This window comes from Nuphar pumila, unplaced genomic scaffold (genome assembly GCF_984573655.1).
Source record: "Nuphar pumila unplaced genomic scaffold, dmNupPumi1.hap1.1 HAP1_SCAFFOLD_586, whole genome shotgun sequence".
Lineage (NCBI taxonomy): Eukaryota > Viridiplantae > Streptophyta > Magnoliopsida > Nymphaeales > Nymphaeaceae > Nuphar > Nuphar pumila.
The window spans coordinates 31,876-51,529 of record NW_028323407.1 but is presented as its reverse complement, the minus strand read 5'-3'; the positions used below and the strand labels follow the sequence as shown (position 1 = coordinate 51,529).

The window sequence follows — 19,654 nt, the reverse complement described above, 5'->3', positions numbered from 1 at the left end:
CTTTGGCTCACATCAGTTCAACCACCTGCTTGCAGCTCGCTTGCTCAATGCCTCGGCAACTTTACGCACAGGATTCCTCACTATCTCAAGGACTTAAGACACTGAGCTGTGCTCTAGTTCTAGTTCCTTACACCGTATGAGCTGGTGTTTACAGCCTGGGCCTGAGGCCGAAGCCCCTTGGGTACGCACGCGTCTCTCACCGTGTTTCATGGTGGAGGCCAGCTGGCGTGGTTCCCAAGCCGCTCATTTGGGAATTCTTCATGCATTGTTCACTTCATCTACTTTCACATCGTGCATAGGGCTGTACAGAAGCGTATGCTGGCTGCACATCTCTGGTGTCAGAACCTACACATTTGCATACGCAAACACTTTTGGCACCAGACATACGCTTCTGTACAGGCTTACTCGAGGATGGGGAATAGCAGGAAAACACAGTTGCCGCGGTGTGCAGGTGTGGCACAATTACGGCTTTGACAGACACGTGCTGCAGCGACACGCGCTTGGCATCGACTGGGAGGGCAGCGGCATTGCAGAGCCTCGGCGGCTGCAGCTAGGGGGCTTTGCTGGGGACACACTGCACATGGCACGCCTCAACGACGCTGGCCGGAAGGGCATCAAGAACTACTCCTTGGAGAGCCTCTCTGGGGACCCTGAGGTCATGGGGCGCGATAACGTCGCTGTGCTCGAGCGCAGCAAGGTCAGCCTCAAGTCGCTCTTCAGCGTTCCGAAGATGATGAAGAGCGGCAAGCCCAGCAAGAGCCTTGTCGAGTTGCCCAGCATCCATGACATCCAGGTGCGTTTCACGCGCCTCAAGGAGTTGCTGATGTCCATGTGGATGCGGTCGTGTTCTCCATCGATGCATCATCATCACGGTCCGACTGATTCAGAGTTGTCTGAATTGTGATCCTGACCAGTGCTTCACCAGAAGCTGTCAATTTTCAGGTCCACATGCCCAAACATGCATAAATGTTCTGGACAAAATGGGGTTTGAACCCCCTTCTGGCGAACACTGATCCTGACTTGGTCCTGATCCAGAGCTTCCTGGATGGTCTTATTGCATGCAGCTGCTTGTCTTTAGCTACCCCAAGAGGTTGTCATTTAGGCCTCGTTAGGTTTTACATCGGCAGCCTGTGGATACAGGCTAGTGTGCTGCGTGCCTGACGCGTGTGGTGCTATGATGCTGATGATGAGAATAGATCTTGTACAACACTACCGCATCCACATGGACTTTGACAACTTTAACAACTAAGATTCAAGAACTAATTTGGGAATCTGTGTACTTCACAATGTTCTTCCATTGCCATGCGATGACATGTTGGACAGCCCAGTGTCGCCAATCGATTGACCATCTCATCATCGCTTTGATTGTGCTCACACATCCCCTTTACTGAGTAGCCTTCGAGACTGACTGTGCAGACATCCGACGACCCCTTTGTCAAGTGGCGCTGGGTGGAGTATTCGGCGTTCGATGCTAAGGCCACGTGGGACCTGTACCACGCCCTTCGCACCCACCTCCAGACCACACCTTGCAGAATGGACCCTGCCATTGCAACGGGCCTGCGCCTCAAGAACCAAGAGTACTCGCAGTGGGACTTGTACCTCGACATGTGGCGGCCGTTCGGCGAGTTGCTCACCAGCATGGAGCAGGTATGCGTCGCTCTGCTTCACTGTCGCGTGTGTTGTTCTTCTCCCCTTCAGTGTCCCTGCTTCAGGTGCCTTGTTTCGGGCGACAATTTACCTTTTTGTGATCTGGATGTGTCGTGATGCTGCTGCTGCTGATGATGATGGCTTTTCGTGCCACCATCTTTGTGATGTAATAATGATGATGTATATGTTTGCAGCAGTGTTTGTCTATATGGCCTGAGCTGTAGTTCTTGCTCTTATCTATGTAATGAGTATGTTCACTCACCACCGCACATGGACGTCGTACCTCGCAAATCATCCTGTTGGATGTTGCTCCTCATAGTTTGTAGAGCTTTCCTACTGCTGGTTCTTCTCAGATCCAACAGAATTTTATTTTTTGTATTGTACAGCCGTCTTAATTTTAAATTTTGCCCCTGGTCACCGAGTGTCTTTGCTTGGGTCACCGTACCCCATGCGGCATAGGGGAAAAGTAACAAGAAAATTCAACTGCGAATTCCTTTACGATTACCGGTTACAACTTATGCCGAACTCCGAGCCTAACAATGAAACCTTTTGAATATTTTAGTAGCTCCATGCTGCTCGCACCAACACGTCATCTGAAAACTACAGCATGTGCCATTTGATTCTACAAGTCATGGAGTGCGAAGGGCTGCTCTCCGTGCTGCAATGGTTAGCATCCCACATGACAGCTGCCTGGGTGTATTGCTAGGCATCCACGCTATCCGTAGAAGTGTGCTGAAGACGCAGAATTCGTTTGTGTTGCAGACAGGGTTTTACGTTGACAAGGGCCACTTAGCAGAGCAGCAGAAGCTGGCGGAGGCTGCACTGCAAAACGCGGAAGGTCGATTCAGGACGTGGGTGGCCAAGTACGTCGGCCCCGATGCTGCACAGCGCATGAACGTCAACTCCTCCACGCAGATCCAGACCCTGCTTTTCGGGGGCTTCCGCTCTGAAAAATCCGTCCAGAAGAAGCCCACCGCTGCCCAGCTGCGCGAAGGAATCACGGAGTCCACTACCGAAGTTCCTGCGGTGCCCACGGTGCGCTCCTATCTTCTGAAGCTTGTCCTGGACGCGTGGCCTGTTGCAATGCATGCGAGCGTCACATGATTGGATGCGGGATGGGAAGCAGTTCATTGGGGTTTGTGTAACGAACCCAAAGAAGTCGCAGGCAGTTCACCAGTGCAGTCAAATGCACATGACAGATGTACGCGTGGTAAGAACTAAGAATGTGCGACGCTATTTCGTGAGCATTCTTATCGTGCATCAATCATGGGATCTGACAGGATCATTGCTTGGTTTTCTTAGTTAACACTCAAGGGGTGCCAAACGAGAAAGGTGATGGATGCAGGTTCGGATGTTCAAGGCGGACAACCCGGACTATCCCCATGTGCCCAAGGCCAAGAAGCAGCTCGACTTCGAGCTCAGGTGCATTTGGCCAGAGGGGTCGGCGCTCAAGTCGGCCCTTGTCACAGCCGCCACTGGGTTGCCGATGACCTCTGCGGCGTCGCTCCGCGTGCTTTGCGGCAAGCCTGGCGCCGCGAAGAAGGCTCTGCTAGAGCTGGATGCTGACAACGTGCACGCTCGTCATGCCGCGGCTGCGGAGGCGCTCGCTGACGGCATTCTTGATGAAGACGAGCCGTCTGAGGATGACGATGCCAGCGAGGTGCGGTCGTTTGCTCGCTCTGCGACAGCAACGCACATGCAGAATGACATGCAGCTTTGCGCACATATTGTTTTCCTCCAAGCTTTTAAACTGTAAATGATGAGTAATCTTTGCTGAGTCTCTTGCAAAGGATGGTAAGCAGGCCATGTTGGTCTTTGCTGAGACAGTAAGGGACGTCTGTGGAGCATCGTATCAAGGTTGGAAAGCATGCCATGTTCAGGCCATGGCTGTCCAAACACAGGCCATGCAAATGGAGCACTTGATGTTGTTGTGGATGGCAAAGTGGAGCACTGAGGCACATGTGGTTCAAAGAGCGCGCTTGAAAACAAACTGCTGTCTTGCGCTGCATAAACACACAATGTTTTCTGTTCTGTTAGTGAACCACATAGTCCAACCTGCTGATAGTGTGCTATCTTGAGTGCTTTCGAGGGGCACCCACAGAGTCCTCGACTTGTCAGGTCTCGACCCCATATACCCTGCATACCTTTCCCAATAATACACCAGTGCTCTGCCCTCTCGCCTGCATATCACAGTGTTTCCATCCATTGCGTCCCACTATTGGGCCAGCACTACTTCAGACTGCTGGGACTGTTGGGCCGGTGCTGCTGCAGGCTTCTGTCCTGTCGCCTGCGGAGCGTGAGAAGCGGTGTGCCGAGCTCAAGCTTGGCTCGCTGTACACTGCATTTGACGACCACAAGGAAGGGCTGGAGGCATGCGCGGGTGTCGAAGCGCTCATCGAGATCTCTGCAATTGAGACGCTGCTGGCGAGTTTCATCGTCCCGCTGCAGGGAAACGACGTCAAGGCAGAGGTGCGAAAAGAAAAACCAAACCAAGAAAGTTACTCTTTCTCGAGCAGATTACTTCATAGACGTGCAAGAGTATCATGCCGCAGCGTGGGATCGCTGTTGCCTTTACAACTGCCAGCGTCCACTTGGATGCAACTCTGACTGTATTGTAGGCGAGCACTGTCGTCAAATGCGTGGTGGCGTTTCTGCATGCACATAACCCTTAGGGATTAGGGGTTATGGCACATAGCAGTCAGTCAGATGGTGGCGTTAGTAGTGTTCGGCCATACATGGATTGTCTGATAGTCACCAGCCATCCACCGTATGCATTGCTGTGTTGCATGGACAGCCAATAACCCCACCATCATAGACAGGCACCACCATCATTTCAGATCAGCGAACCTGGTCAGCTTTGTCAGTTCAAGTCCGTTCGTGTCTCGACAGAAGGGAAGTTGCAGGACAATCGAGTGCACTGCAGCATCAACATCAACACAGAAACCGGCCGACTCTCCTGCTGCCGGCCCAATTTGCAGAACCAGCCTGCGCTCGAAAAGGACCGCTTCTTCATCCGGAAAGCCTTCAGGGCAGAGCCGGGGCGGACCCTAGTGGTGGCGGACTACGGTCAGCTGGAACTTCGCATCCTCGCTCACATGACTGACTGCAAGCCCATGCTTGAGGTGCGTGGTGAATGCATACCCAGGCAATCTGAATGCATTCCATGGGGTGCTGGTGGTAACACATGTGAGAAGCATGATGCAAAGTGTACCCAGTCAATTGCGTGGATCAGGACCACTTTTTATCGCCTGTGCCTTGTCTTGCTTTTCCAAAAAAGGAGAACGCAATGAAGGACGGCCTGTGAGATTGACTTGGAATCGGCCTCTCAGCATGGCTGAGAGTGCTCTCGGGACATCCTGATTGGTGGCTCTCAACATCCTTCTCATTTTAAACCCATACGAGCCTCGCACACGTGTTCAGAAGAGGCATGGACCGAACAGGACGATCTTGATAGTTCGCTGAGCAATCGTTGCACTGGCATGATGGCAGCCTCTGTGCCGTCGTTGAAAGGGTGGAGGTTCGTGTGGAGGGGGTTTGTGCCTTTGAAGTGTGAAATGAGGGGCCCGAATCGACGCCGGAGGGCGGTCACATCTCTGACAATGTTGGTGGAGAACGCACGCAGGCATTTGAGAAGGGGGGAGACTTCCACAGCCGGACTGCGGCCGGCATGTTTGACTACATTCAGCAGAAGATTGACAACGGGGAGGTGGCCTACGACAAGATGGACATCCCGGAGGGCAAAGACCTTCCACTCGTGAAGGACCTCTATTCCAATGAGCGTCGCAAAGCCAAGATTCTCAACTTCAGTATTGCGTACGGCAAAACAGCGTTTGGCCTGGCCAAGGATTTTGGCGTATCCAAGGAAGAGGCCCAGGCCACCGTTAACCGGTGGTACAAGTCCCGCCAGGAGGTGTGCTCCCGTTATTGCAACGCGGGAGACCAGTCATCTGATGTAAAGTTTGCTTGAGTATTCACAGCAAATGTTGATTATCTGTGGATCCCTGAGACGGTTTCAGTCAAGGTCATCCTGGTAATGCATGTTTTGAAGCTGAAGTGAGCGTCCCAGACCATAAAGTTGCCGCCTCATATGAAGGCACGACGATCAGGTGTGAATGCATGTCAAGGCTGCCACAACGCCTCTGTAAAGGCATTGTCCAGCGGTGTCTGAGCACAGCTCGAGCGCTCAGTAAGGCTGTCGATCGGTGCTATAAGCACAGAGTCTACAGAGTCAGCAACAAATCCACAAAATGATGACGTCTTTTGTAGCAACACTGCCGCATCCACATGGACATGGGCAACTCCAAGTACTATTTGGGGCAAATGATCCAGAAGATCTACCACATTCGCCGCCTCTGCTGCTCAGAGAGGTGTTTGTTCCACCGCAGGTGCAAACGTGGCAGGAACAGACGAAAGAAGAGGCCAGGAGAGATGCGCCAAAACATCGAGTGCGGACGATGATGGGCCGACACCGCAACCTTCTGGGCATCGCAAAGAAGCAGGGCCAGGCGGAGCGGGGAAAGGCGGAGCGCGCAGCCATCAACACGCCTGTACAGGGCTCTGCCGCAGACGTCGTGATGGCAGCGATGCAGCGCGTTCACCACGACCCCCGCCTGCAAGAGCTCAACTGGCACATCCTGCTCCAAGTGCATGATGAGGCGCGTTCCCCACCCCCCTGTGCACATCCCCCGTGCCCTCCTAGCCCACCCGCAGCTCTGCCAGACTACGGCACCGTTGCTCGGTCCGGTACTTGCGCGAGGACAGTGCACGCGATGAGACGGGTGTTAATTCGCAGGCGATTCACCAGCTTGCTCTGCAGCTTGCATCCTTGAGGAGCTCGGGGGCAGGGTAAGGCTGGTCCAGTAGACGGACACCAGTGCGCAGCAGTCATTCTTTCGTGCTTCAGCATGGCATGATGAACACGATGTAGATGTCTAGTGCTTGCATGCAGGTGATCATTGAGGGCCCTGAGGAGACACGAGAGGAGGCACAGGCACGCCTCGTAACTTGCATGGAGCAGCCGTTTATCAAGGATCGGGCTCTTTTGTTCGAGATGACTCAGCTTCGCAAGGCCGGGGCATTTTCCTGGAAGGAACACCAGTCAAAATGGGATGCCATTTACCACAACGCTCTGCTGGTCGCCCTAACTGTTGATGCAAACTCTGCCGATACTTGGTATGAGGCCAAGTAGAAGTACCGTCCACTGCTACGCGTCAAATGAGTCTTGCATATTCTTTGCAGCCAACTACCAGCTTGTCTTGCTGGCGTTTGTCGCTGTGCACCGTCCCGGGGGACTGCTTGCACAAGGTGGCTTTGATTTCTGCACAATTTCAAACGTGACCATGGTTTGATGCTTGTACATTATGCTGCTATATATGTAACACGTGCGATGTTGGCATGCCCTGTCAGGGCAGCATACCTAGTGTTATGGAAAGGGTTTGATAAGGGGTGGCTTTCGAGTTGTGGAGTGGGTAGCACTGGTTGGAACAGGTATCGAGCCATACTCAATGAAGTTTGCCATGTCATCGGATGTTTTGCGCTGTCACATGCCAACAGCTCGCAGTTTGACATTACATGATAGCACTGATTCCCAAGATGCGCTGGGAGTTGCCAATGGGGTGATGTTGAGATGTATGGTCATGACATCACAGATACGAGCGAGAACTACGGCTCAGGCAAGAAGCAACCAAGTATCCACGTTCGAAACAATTCAGCTCATTGAACGTCAGCGATGCATCATCATCATCATGCCCGACTATTGTGTGTAGATCATGTCCACACATGAATTTACTGACATGCAGTCCGATCGGCGCATGGCTCCTCGCCATAACAACGGAACTCAGCCTAGATGCTTGCCAGTCATCCAGCCACTTAGTACGACTGAACTTGCTCATCGGGTTACAAATCTGCCAACAGGGTGTATGGAATCCTCTACCATCACCGCACAAATGGCAGCCATTTGCTTGGTGACATGAAGCAGCCAGGAAAGCATGTAATCAGGGTTTGCTTCTCCCAAAGCGTTGAGTTTGTTCATTACTAATGGTCAAAGGTATGGACGTCATAGGCACAGTCCGAAACATCGCAGGGGTCGTCGACGGACCAGGGTGGGGAGGGCAAGCACTGGCAATAAGATAAGCCATGCGGGTGCTTCGGTCCAAACATGAGCCTCATAGCAGTGTCAAGGTCGCGCTCAGGCATCCCACTGAGTTGGTCCACGCATGTGCGGAGGCAAGGGCTGGGGTGCCTGAGGCCGCATGGCGCCAGGTACCAGGTGCATGGGGACCTGCCCCGGCCTCGAAAGGGGGTGCTGCCCCATGGGTGCCCCCGAGACGCTTCGTGGGGGTACAGGCATGCCTGGGGGGAAATGCCCGGCCGGAGGCGCCAAGGCATGCGAGGGAGGCAACGAAGGGGGGGGGGGACATCACAAACGGCAGCGGCAAGTCAATTTCCCCATGCATCCCTCGATGCGGGGGGTTCTGAGGAGGGGGGGGGCGCTGCATTATTGGGGGCTGCGGCGGCGGAACTTGCGGCGGCAACACATCTGCTCTCCCCGCTTCGTAGGATTGCGATCTGTGCTTCTTGAACGAGGGCGAAGGTGCACCGTCTACATTGGAACGCTTTTGTCAAGACCTTCCGTTGGGCAAATCGCAGGAAGCCGATGGCCTAAGAGAAAAGCGAACACCTCAATTGCATGTATGCCATTCATGCGGTCTTGACATTGCGGCAAGCTGATGATCTGTGCGACTGGGAAAATGTGTGTGTCATTGTACTGCCTAGCCATCGTCTAGGTGCCAGTAACCCAAACGACCCAGTCAATAGCCGCACAAATGCAGGATGAAAGCATGAAGTTCGCAACGATTTTTTTAAAGTTGGAGCGGGGCACGCAACACTGCCAAGCCTGTACAAAAGCGTATGTCTGGTACCAGAAATGCTGATTTTCATCATCTGACCGTGTAGGTGCTGATCCAACAATGGGCAGCCAATAACGACCTGGTACAACCCTACACACCGTACAACTAGGAACGCCAATTGCTGCCGTGAGTGAAATCCTGTTTGACTGGTTCCAACGAGTGTCTGGCACAGGTAGCAGCAAGGTCAGACGGGCGGCATATTGCAGGCCATACTCTCAAGTCACCCAGGTCAGGCTATGGTAGGTAAGGCTGGTCCAGGTACGCTTGCCTCAGGTGATGGCAACGGTTGCAGTGTTCCCAAGTAGTTCTTGGAGTTGCCAATGACCATGTGGATGCGGTAGTGTTGTAAAAGATACATCATCTTCATCACCCAAGGCACAAGGCCGCGCCGGCTGCGTTGATCTACTGTGTGCCTTACAATGACGTTACTCAAGACATTCGCGACATCACAGCTACACAGACGACATCACCGCATCGCTCGCAACTCAAACAGCCCATTGCGTCATGTCACGTGCATCATGTCCAAGTGTGTGATGCCCCGTCCAAGAAGACCCTTCGGCACGGTCAAAGTGGTCGCTACATCCGTCGGTCACCGCAGCCGAACGTTATGCCATAGTTAAGCATACGCATCCCTCATCCCTGCGGTGTCAAGACAGCATGAATGGTCCTGCCGTAACCCTAGCCCAAGTCTGCAGAGGGCCGCACCGTCAGACATGGGTTCGCGATCCGAAGAGTCCTGCAACTTCCGCTTGTCCTTGCCCTTGACGATGTACTCATGCGAGGGAGCAAAGTTGGAGTGCCGGAACTCCTCGGTGGTCATCGGCAGAGGTGCACATCGGAAGTACGAGGATGCCAGCGCCTGTGGCGCTGTGAGACGCTTCTCCGGGTCGAGCTGCAGCATGCCCTCCAGCAGATCACATGCATCCTGAGTGAGGTGTTTGTCCTCAAGGTGCCTTCGGAGCTTGTTCTTGGTATATTTGCCTTGAATCACGGACCCCCAACTGCACATCATTCACCAATGGCTGCGCGTGCGCACTCATAACTCCCCAAATCAGTCAGAGCGTTGCCGGGGTTGCCGGGGAATGGGGTTCGACCCCCGTTTCTGCCCAAATAATCATGCAATGTCAGGGATACACACCCAGAACGCAAACTGCGTGGCAAAGCGCTGTGCAAGACGGCGTTGAATCACAGTCCCAAAGGAAGGACGATTTCAAGAATGCGGAGGATGGGAACTCACTATTTCAGCCCCGCAGCTTTGGGATACGTTTCAGGCGTGGGAGTGCCGAGCAAGGCAAAAATCATATCCAGCTGCCCAGCGTCGCTCTCGCCGGGGAAAAGAGGCTTGCCCACCAACAGCTCATACAGGATGCAGCCGCTGGACCAGATGTCGACCTCGCCCCCATACTTCGTGCAGCCTAGTAACAATTCTGGCGGTCTGCATGCAGGGATGGGATCAAGTTACTGCAAGCTTCTGCCTTGTGACGGGAGGGGAAACTCAAAAGCGAGCAGCTCAAGCGCTGGAAGGTACTCTGGAACTGATGATGCATGCAGTTGAAATGCTGCCAGCTACAGTGCCACGATGCCGATTAACGATCACTTCATACAAGATGATGATGAATGAACAATAACTGTCGGCGATGGTTGCTTACTGCAGCTTTGGTATCGTCACCGCAACTGGACTTGTTTACATTTGTGACCAGGTTTGATACACAAATTGCATTCGATTGGCATGCATGACAAACATGTGTCATCGATATGCAGAAGCATGAAATCAACCTTGTTTATTCTCCCCATGCTCGACAAACAAACATGACAAACTTCCCTTGCGGCAGTGTGCAATGATAACCAGTGTGTATGTTGGCCGTCCCTCTCGACCACCACTTCATTTGTTTCTGTATCAGACCCGGAAAAAGCAACATCGCTCAACCACTGTCACACAGTCCTTCTCTGCAGGTGTGATAGCTATCGTACCGATACCACAGAGTGCAAACGAGCGAGGTAAGCTGCCCATCCGAGAGCTCGCCCTTGACACGAGGTCTGGCCAAGCCAAAGTCTGCAAGCTTCAGAATACCATCGTCGTTGATGAGCAAGTTACTGGTCTTGAGGTCCCTGTGCAGCACGAATTTCGCGTGGCAGTAGTCCAAGCCTTGCAGAGTCTGCAACATGAACCACTTCACCATGGAAGGGTCCAGGTTCTTTGAGACCCTCTCGTGCAGCCCCGCCAAGTCGTGCTGCATGTACTCGAAGACCAGGTATATGCTGCCCTTGAAGTTATTGTTGTGAGTTACTGCACCGCAACCATCACCTCAATCCACTGACAGGATGTTTGTGTTCTTGGTCGTCTGTAGCGCTCTGTGTGACATGCTCCGCATGATCGTGTAGACACACAGTAGACACACAGGCATGTGCTCCATGTCTGTCAGTCACATACAGTTGCCATACTTGATAACTTTTATTTAAAATACTGATACCATGCCGCCACTGGCACTGCTGCCTGAAAGGAGGCACTTGGACTCGTTTGCAGGCAGGTGCAATGAGCTATTCCACGGCCACAACCACAGGCCACACATGTTTCAGGCACTCTGACCTTGCCTCAATCCATTCCCATATTGTTAGCTACAATCCACTGTCAATAGCTAAAAAAGGGCAAGAGAGACAGTGAACAAGTGCACGCTAGGGTTTTCGTGAGAACCAGCTCACTTCTAGAGCCATATCAGCATGAACTGTGCCAAATTGCAGTCATGAAGTATATGGCGTCGTGAATCCAAAATGCACATCGTCTTTCCCATGACGCACCGTTCGACCGCACAATCTCCTTCAGCTCGATGACGTTCGGGTGATCAAGAGCCATCAAAACTCTGATCTCCCGAATCGCTGTGATTGGGAACCCTTCACGCTTCTCTTTACTGGCCTCGAGTTTAATCTTTTTCAAAGCCACCTCTTCGCCCGTCTGTTTATCCTTGGCCAAGTACACCTTGCCATACGTCCCCTGACCCAGCTGCTTAACCTTCTTGAAGGCAGCATGCACATTGCGAATGGTGAACTCATCTTGCTCGTCCTCGCCAGTATCAAGTTCAATTTTCCCAGCGTACTTGAGCCACGGGACGGGTTCGGATGCCATGGCCAGACGGTGCGCGTTGTGGAGGGCTCAACCAGCGCTCAACCAGCAAGCGCAGTCACCACACACCCAGCCGAAGTGCTTCATATGGTAAACATCATACGATGCTATAAGAAAATCACTGTATCAGAGTACACATGCATGTAGAGTGTTCACGGGCGCTCACGGAACATGTATTACATCGATAGCCTGGTTATTCATGCAGAGCCTTGACACCGCATAGCCGCTCTTTGAACATACAATGTCATTTGGCAATGAGACAACGAGTGCGCATTTCAAATCACTCGTCAAGGACCTTGACACAGAGCGAATGCAACATGCGGATAGGTTTCCCGCCACCGGCAGTTTCTGTCGGATGGACATGCATGGCTATCAATGCGACATTCCATCAGTGCAATATGTTGCATTTGCTTGACATGGAATGTCGTAAATTTCATATCAGTATACGTCTGCCTGCGCAAGGCGTCGATGTTTTGCTGTATAATAGCAGCTTGGGAAGCATGCCACGCAAGATGTGCGTTAATTGCCAGGCCAAGCCCGCAGCTTTGAAGCGGCCGAAGACTTTTGACCAGGCAAGTCGTGTTGGCCATCGTCTGCAAGCACGGCGAACGTGCATGCCTACGTGGAACTGACACTTTGGCTGTTTTGTAGATATGCAAGGAGTGCTTTTACCAAGCACTTGAAGATGAAGTTCACAAGACAATAACGGACAACAAGCTGTTTTCTCCAGGCGAAGTGGTGGCTATGGGAGCCTCAGGCGGAAAGGACTCCACCGTGTTGATACACATCCTCAGTACGCTGAACGCGAGGCACAAGTATGATTTCTGCATGCATCCTCTGTATAAACAAGGTGAATGATAGACTCTTTATTGAATGAGATGGAATTGCGAGGATATGTAAGGAACATCAGACGCAATTGTCGCTGCTCGACAGGGTTAGATCTCACGATACATACGATTTCAGGGTTGCATTGTGTCGGCTGCGGCTGGTACTACTTTGTGATGCAAATATTGTCAATTTACGTTTTTATTGTTCCTTGGTATCCATTTCCACGCTATACAAGCTGCAACAATGAATGGAGCGGCTTTCAGCGCTCATCAACTCTAACATTGATTCACATGTCGCAGCTATGGCTTAAATTTATGGCTCCTATCGATAGACGAAGGGATCAGTGGCTATCGAGATGACAGCCTTGAGACTGTCAAGCGCAACGAGGCACAGTACGGCATTCCCCTAAAGGTAGTGTCGTACAAGGAGTTGTATGGATGGTCCATGGACGAAATCGTCAAGGAGATCGGGACAAAGAGCAATTGCACGTTCTGTGGCGTGTTTCGGCGGCAAGCCTTGGACAGAGGGGCAGTCATGTTGGGTGCGAACAAGGTGGTCACAGGCCACAACGCGGATGACATTGCTGAGACTGTCCTGCTCAACATTTTACGCGGGGATACACCCAGGTATGGCCTGCTGTCAAGAGATGTGTATCATATTGGCATGTTACCATTGGCGACCGACCCTGATCACCAGGTTTCCCCTCCATGTGCCAGGATGCAGCGAAGCTGACATCGACAGTAAAGTTTTGCATGAAATGTCGCTCGGCATATCCGGCAGGCTGCAGGCAGTTAGGAGCTGGCGGCGTTCAGCACGAAACCTTTACGATCGATAGAAGGCAGCCTGCTACACGAGTTCTTGCAGCAAGGGGACGCACTCCACCTGAAGAAATCCATGTATTCTGAGATGTCAATTCAATTCTGAGGATGCTGCTGGTGAGAGTTTGATGACTGCTTTGGCTGCACAACAAGTCGATCTCTTCAGCATAAGTGCATGCAGAACGCTGTACACAAGATGCGTGTGCAGGTTGGGCAGATGTACAAACATCGTAACAGGCGAGGACTCTCCACTGCCGCGTGTGAAGCCTTTTAAGTACACCTACGAGAAAGAAATTGTCATGTACGCATACTTCAAAAAGTTGGACTACTTCAGCACAGAGTGCACTTACGCTCCCTTCGCTGCACGAGGGTTTGCTCGGGAGTTTGTCAAAGACCTTGAGCTGGCTCGCCCGTCTGCCATCATTGACCTTATACGATCGGCTGAGGAGTTCAGACTACCCCAAGGTGCGCAGATCCGTCACAGCATGCAGTCCTCCCATTCTGGCTGGAGAAAGTTGCGCGTGGTGTCAGTTGCATGTGTGACCATATCACACGGAAGCCTGTTTTTAGACGATGACATGTCCTCATGTGTGCTACATATCTCGAGATATTCAATGGTATGCCAAACCTTTTCCATGAAACAGCATTGCTTTGTGTTTAATTTGTTTCAACTTTGCATTGCTGAGGATGCCGTTGAGCCTCGCTTTTCACTAAGTTGTTGACGATGCGGCGATGGCACTACGAAATTGCCCCCCAAGCGTTGCACACAGCATCCCACAAGGGACACAAGCTTTGAGCAGCAACCTGCACATGCACTCCTGGACATCCACTGGCGCATCATGAGATACTTCAATTTGCAACTCACTATAACGCAATTCCTCACAGGACAGTTGAGAGAAGGGTCCAGCCTAAGCAGTAGTGCTCTGCCTGTCTATTCCGCAATTGACGGAGGTGAGGGACAGTGTGTGCATTGCAGCCTGATCGTCAAAACCGCTGGTGCTGCCGTCGCATGATGGCCATGAGACAGGTGTGGCTATGGAGCGATGCTGCGCTGCTCGGCCCGTCTACGTTGTTTCACGCCATAAAGTATTCAAAGACAAAGTAAGTGCGAGATCGGTGTGGCTGATGCAGTTGGTGCTATTTTACTCCGCTTGTCTTGTATACCTGATAAATTAAGGACGAGATCGATTGATTGCAGGAACCATGGAGAATGCTCCGCAACCGGGAAAATGTATACGTTGTGACTACATCAGCAGTCAACCGGTGTGCAAGGCATGCATGCTGCTAGAAGGTCTCAACTCGGGGAATCCAAGGCATGGAGTCGCTCGCACGCGCAACACGAAGCCTGGCAAGGGCACCACGCCGCAATTGGACAGACCAGCAGTGGCGGAGGGCGCATGCGAATGTGACCCGGAGGCCTGCCAGGGCGGGCCTGCCACAGGCGCATGTGGCGACCCAGCAGAGTTCTGTGGGAGCTGTTGAAGCTTGTTGACATGCAAATACACGCATGCTTCAATATTTGGCTTGCAATCCACAGCCTGCGGAGATTGCAAGCCAATCAGACGTCTCACATCCCGCAGACGTCCAGAGGGTCGCTTGCGGCAGGCTTGCGGTCCACATGCAGCGACATGGACCCAAAGCGGACGACGTCAGAACGGGACATGTTCCAGGAATTGGAATCGGAGTGATGCGATGAGATTCTCTGGGGGTTGTAGGTCTCAACCCATAGACCCCAGTATTTTATCCCTACCATCGGGTTGTTCTGTGAGTATATAACTGCACCGACATTTCCAGTTTTGTGGGACTTGCGTTTGATGTTGATACGATTTCTAGCTCTTGCACGCAGTTCCTTTTCAGTTGCCAAGCCTCCTGTAGCCTCAAACTTTCAGGAATATCTCATTGACGGCCAAGCGCCTTCAAAACTCAGCATCGTATCGGGCGAGCCTCGCCGCGAGGCGTCTTGTCGGCTGCTATCTCGAGATAGCACCGGACGTGTCGCGGTTCTGCAGGTGCCCTGAAGGGCCTTGTCAACGAGCATGTGGTTTGCGCATTGGTCATCGTGAGTTGGATATTGTGTATGACTACTGAGTGTGCCAGACTGCCCGAGTTCAGTTGTTTGAAGCAATGCCTCCTAGGCGTTGCTCATCGCAACGAAAATAATGAATCTCAACAACCTCGTTGACGATGCTCAGCCAGTTAACGATGAGTGTTTAAGATTTGATATCCATTTGAACCACGTGGGTAAGGCTCTTGTCTTCTGTTCAAGCTGTGAATGGTCCAAGACGACATGTTCGAGTTGCTCGGCGAATGTGATACATCAAGTCGGTGTTGACGGTATAATTATTACCACAAGTATCATCTCTAAACCGTAACATTTCGTGCCCACGTGTTCATGGTTTCCACAGAGCGGTGGAATGGCAGCAACTGCAGCACAGGCGTAATCCAGCGAGCGCAGTCGTTTGCTTCTGTGTCTACACATGTCGCTGATCCATCAATAACCCTGGTGGATGTAGTTAAGTGCGTAGGCTGTCAAATTCACGGTGTCTTACGGATCACAAGCCACCCTGTGAGTGTTCCTGGCTGTCGTGCAGATGACATCGCCCTGTGCTTCGCTACTGTGACGCCATTCCTGCATTCCTACATCTGGCAACGCGATTCTTTTTTCCTGCTGGATCATCGTCATCGCCCGTGCCCATGGCTCCACTCCGACAGCACGGATGCAAATGTCGCGTGGGCCGAGCTGCACCACGACGGCAACCATGACGACGCCCGGTTCACTGTCTTCCTCCTCAGCTGCATCACAACGGCAATCCGTGGGGCTGCTGTTCGAATCCGGGACGAAAACAATATTGACTTCCTGGCAACTGAGGCGGCAGATCACATCCCCAGCTGGATGGACAGCAGCAAGTACGGAACCCTGGACGACATCGCGCTCAACCGCGTCTGGGTGTACAATGGCAACCTGCATCTCATACCTGTGAAAGGCGCTTTCAAAATACCTGCCCCAATCACATCCTTAAGCCTCGCGCTCACGACTGTCCGCGACCCAACAAAGAGCACAGCCGCGCCAGCGAAAGTACAGGAACACATATTGACGCAGCACATGCGGAGGTATCCGGCAGATGCGTACCGCGCAATGCACTCTGCACGTGTCTTACTCCCAGCGCAAGCGGCCATGGTGCTGCTGACGGAGCCTCAACTGACAGCGCTAGCCGTCAACGCATTTGTACAGCGTGACCCGGACGAAATGCGCGCTGCAGCCACTCACGCATTCTTCCCGCAGCGGGATGAGCATGCTTGTGTGCTGCGCATGAACCGCGCCCACTATGCTGCCCTTGCCCAGTCACCCTTCGTTGCCCCTCCAACCTGGTCAATGCCACCCCTTCACAGTCCGTTGTCACGTGCTGGCAACTTGGGCGTCAAGCTGTGCATTGGGCTTGAAATTGTTGCACGGAACTCCGGTGCCGAGCCACTTGAAAGCACAACTGGTCCCCGGACGTCGTCCCAAAACCCCAGCAAGCGGGTGCGCAGCCCTCTACATGTGCAGTAGATGTTTCAATGGAACTGCGATTTTCCAGGTCGGAGTTCTTGTCCATCTATGAGTGATTTGATATAAACTCAGCATTCTCATGCTCTGAATTTTGGTTCTGGCAGTCATGGCCACAAACGAACAAAACAGCATCATGCAAGCACTATTCAGGAGCATAATGGGTGCACGGCAATCCTTGATAGGCCACATTTGGAATGCCCATGTCCACGCGGTCTTGTTGTGTCCACAGTCACTAAAACCACATTCAAGTTCAAGATTGACTATTGTGGCTCCTGGGTTCAAGACCTGCACCGCCCAGATCATCTCTGCCTAGTTCTAACGAGATTATCACCTTGCGTGAAGTTGACCCAATCCTTTCATTGGGTCAAATTCATAGGACGGCAAGACAGTCGCTAGCTGGCTCACAATCAAATTCCTAGCATGACGTTTGCTAATGTTTGCCTTTCATGAACCCATGGGTGGAAAATTGATCATGTCCCATCCGTTAAGTACCACACATACGGCTTGGAGACACACAGCTCTCATGCTGTTGTCTCCAGCCAAGTCGCAGCCATTCCGCCATGCCCATTGTTGCATCGCATAGAGAGAAGTGCACACAGAAACCGACAGCGCATGTGGAACACGAATGCACGGTCTGTGCATGCTCGTGATTTGAGGTCCGTGAAGATTATGAGTCGTTCTCACCATCTCATCAGTGTTGGCTTGGCTTGAAGTGCTAACGATTGCTGTTGACTGCAGGAGAGTGAGCTCTTTCAGAAGTACGTTGATGTGCTTCGCAGCAAGGGTTTTTTCGGCGACAACATCGACGGCTCGGCAGAGCACAGGCGGCTGCTGGCGCAGTTGGAACGCACGTTTACGGAAGCGTGCTTCGCGCCAGGCACGGCATCTCGGGACGCACAGCGCACACAGCGCATTTCGGAGCTGCTGCGGTGCCCTGTGGACCAAGCGGCTTTGCAAGCCAGCGCTGGGCAAGCTGAGGACAATGACGAGTGCGTGGCTAGCTCCCGATATTGTGGCACACACGTACAGGGCACTGGCTTCACTGAGGAGTTCTTTGCACGTCATTGTCCGGTAAATGGTATAGATGGCGATATGACCATGAGGATGCGGCAGTGTTGCAAAAAGATACATCATCATCATACAGAGCTCAGATCCACCGCTGCAATGTTTGTGAGCTTGCAGTTGTAAGCATGCAGTTGGATGAATATACATGTTCTAAAGTAGTCCTCGGCGTCGCCAGTGCCCGATGTGAATGAGTCACGAAGTAATGTATGCCACAATGTCAGGAGTCTGCAAAGTACCCTGCAAGCGGCATTGCAGCAACTGTAGTAGTCAGATGCCACCACTTCCAAAGAATACAAATATGCCTATTGCTTCGGTTGACTGGGCCGCATGCACCTGCTTCAGCCCGCATGACAGGGTGCCGTGGGCGCAGGTGGCTGCACAAGCAGCTGAAGGAGAGGTTAGACAAGTTTGAAGCTGAACGCGCAGCCTCGCATATCCCCAGCGCTGAGGAGGCCTTGGATGCAGCCGAAGTCTCTGCTCAGCTTAAACGATTCATCCAAGGCTCCACCAGCCTCGGGGGAGCAGAGGTCCGGCAAGGCCCAGTGTCCATGGACGTCAAGAAGCTACTCAGCAATTTGCAGGGCGTCTGCGGGCCGCTGCCAAACGTGGGCGCCAGTTTGAGTGATTCAGACGACGACGACTCAAACATAACTTACTCCGATGACACCGATTCGGAGAGCACAGTCACCGGTGATGAGGATGATGCACCCAATAAAGATCGGGCTCCGCCTGCAGAGTCATGCAACGCATTCAACATGGGTGAGACAGAGGAAGCACGCCATTCGCGAGAAGAACTGCATGGAGAAGGGCGGTGTGGAGAAAGGGGATACATGCATGAGTACATGCGCGAGCTTGATCGGCAGTTAGCAGATTCCACAGCGCCGGCAGACCCTGCTGGGGTGTCGGAGGACCTCAAGCCGGTGGATGTTGACATGGAGGCGGTGCAGAATTTGCTACGGTCGGCCGTCGGTTTGACTCGGTGCCTGGCCCGGCTAGCGGCCTCTTGGGCATGATGGGGCATCAAGCTCCCTGTGGATGCTGAAGATGTTCAAGACACATGACTGTAGCTGCGTTGACAACGCCGTTGTTTACTGAGGCCGGGGAATGTACCGAGTTTAGTAGACATGTAGTTACTGATCAGGTCATATGTCACAGCCGACGTGGCATGAGAGGGGTGGGTATGCTTGTGGATGATCGATGTCTCGATTGTGTCGAAGGCCTTTCTTTCCAGGCTCCAGTTGTGTGTACTGTCCAGCTGCCAGACATGCAGCTGCGTGCGAACGATTGGAGTGTTCCATCCTTTTCAGTCTATGCATGGACATTCCTTGTCTCTGGCGTGTCTCCTCGTACTGAAGTGCTTGGTATTGCTGCTCTCTGTTGACATCAGCCCGACGGGAGGGCTGGGCCATCTGGAGGGCGGTTTCCTGCCACGGATCCTGTTTCTGTGGGTACACGATGTGCGGCCATGCGGACGGCCAGTTCACATGCTATGCATACATGGGCAGAAAGTCATGCAATTTGAAAGTGATTAATGAGTTACTTTACTGGTCCTGTGTTACGAGAATATGTTTCTGTTCTGCTCAGCGTCAATTGGGTGAATACATCTTGATGTTGAGAAGCCCGCAAATTGGCCCAGAACTCTCCGATGTCCAGCCCGTCGAAGGGAACATCTGTATCTCATTTGATTGAGCGATTCCGAAAGGGTCGGCCAACCAAGTGC

The 19,654-nt window shown here is 52.6% G+C and overlaps 4 protein-coding genes across 4 annotated transcripts; 3 read left to right on the top strand and 1 right to left on the bottom strand.

Moving 5' to 3' along the window:
• Nucleotides 1-2,986: 2,986 nt before the first annotated feature.
• On the top strand, nucleotides 2,987-6,835 carry LOC149810013 (DNA polymerase I B, chloroplastic/mitochondrial-like). Its single transcript, XM_089994474.1, has 8 exons — nucleotides 2,987-3,307; nucleotides 3,438-3,602; nucleotides 3,841-4,116; nucleotides 4,545-4,769; nucleotides 5,270-5,557; nucleotides 6,033-6,302; nucleotides 6,596-6,670; nucleotides 6,767-6,835. The coding sequence occupies exons 1-8, from the start codon at nucleotides 2,987-2,989 to the stop codon at nucleotides 6,833-6,835; spliced, it is 1,689 nt and encodes a 562-aa protein (XP_089850600.1).
• A 22-nt stretch (nucleotides 6,836-6,857) lies between these two features.
• On the bottom strand, nucleotides 6,858-11,676 carry LOC149810012 (cyclin-dependent kinase C-3-like). The gene is made up of 5 exons (XM_089994473.1): nucleotides 11,352-11,676; nucleotides 10,527-10,842; nucleotides 9,793-9,990; nucleotides 9,261-9,556; nucleotides 6,858-6,964 (listed from the first exon to the last, which is right to left on the bottom strand). The coding sequence occupies exons 1-5, from the start codon at nucleotides 11,674-11,676 to the stop codon at nucleotides 6,858-6,860; spliced, it is 1,242 nt and encodes a 413-aa protein (XP_089850599.1).
• Nucleotides 11,677-12,173: 497 nt separating this feature from the next.
• On the top strand, nucleotides 12,174-14,801 carry LOC149810011 (cytoplasmic tRNA 2-thiolation protein 1-like). The gene is made up of 5 exons (XM_089994471.1): nucleotides 12,174-12,245; nucleotides 12,325-12,488; nucleotides 12,801-13,127; nucleotides 13,528-13,784; nucleotides 14,518-14,801. The coding sequence occupies exons 1-5, from the start codon at nucleotides 12,174-12,176 to the stop codon at nucleotides 14,799-14,801; spliced, it is 1,104 nt and encodes a 367-aa protein (XP_089850597.1).
• A 910-nt stretch (nucleotides 14,802-15,711) lies between these two features.
• LOC149810010 (uncharacterized) lies at nucleotides 15,712-18,947 on the top strand. Its single transcript, XM_089994470.1, has 3 exons — nucleotides 15,712-16,842; nucleotides 17,608-17,940; nucleotides 18,156-18,947. Exons 1-3 carry the CDS (start codon nucleotides 15,712-15,714, stop codon nucleotides 18,945-18,947), a joined length of 2,256 nt encoding a protein of 751 aa, XP_089850596.1.
• The last annotated feature ends 707 nt before the right edge of the window (nucleotides 18,948-19,654 follow it).

Coding starts and splice junctions, on each gene's coding strand:
- LOC149810013 (XM_089994474.1), top strand. CDS start 2,987: ATGCAGGTTCGGATGTTCAAGGCGGACAACCCGGACTATCCCCATGTG. Junction 3,308..3,437: donor AGGATGACGATGCCAGCGAG/GTGCGGTCGTTT, acceptor TCTCTTGCAAAG/GATGGTAAGCAGGCCATGTT. Junction 4,117..4,544: donor GAAACGACGTCAAGGCAGAG/GTGCGAAAAGAA, acceptor ACAGAAGGGAAG/TTGCAGGACAATCGAGTGCA.
- LOC149810012 (XM_089994473.1), bottom strand. CDS start 11,676: ATGGCATCCGAACCCGTCCCGTGGCTCAAGTACGCTGGGAAAATTGAA. Junction 10,843..11,351: donor GGAGATTGTGCGGTCGAACG/GTGCGTCATGGG, acceptor GTTGCGGTGCAG/TAACTCACAACAATAACTTC. Junction 9,557..9,792: donor AAAGCTGCGGGGCTGAAATA/GTGAGTTCCCAT, acceptor AATGATGTGCAG/TTGGGGGTCCGTGATTCAAG.
- LOC149810011 (XM_089994471.1), top strand. CDS start 12,174: ATGCCACGCAAGATGTGCGTTAATTGCCAGGCCAAGCCCGCAGCTTTG. Junction 12,246..12,324: donor GGCCGAAGACTTTTGACCAG/GCAAGTCGTGTT, acceptor GCTGTTTTGTAG/ATATGCAAGGAGTGCTTTTA. Junction 13,785..14,517: donor GGAGTTCAGACTACCCCAAG/GTGCGCAGATCC, acceptor GATTGATTGCAG/GAACCATGGAGAATGCTCCG.
- LOC149810010 (XM_089994470.1), top strand. CDS start 15,712: ATGGTTTCCACAGAGCGGTGGAATGGCAGCAACTGCAGCACAGGCGTA. Junction 16,843..17,607: donor CCCAAAACCCCAGCAAGCGG/GTGCGCAGCCCT, acceptor TGTTGACTGCAG/GAGAGTGAGCTCTTTCAGAA. Junction 17,941..18,155: donor TCTTTGCACGTCATTGTCCG/GTAAATGGTATA, acceptor CCACAATGTCAG/GAGTCTGCAAAGTACCCTGC.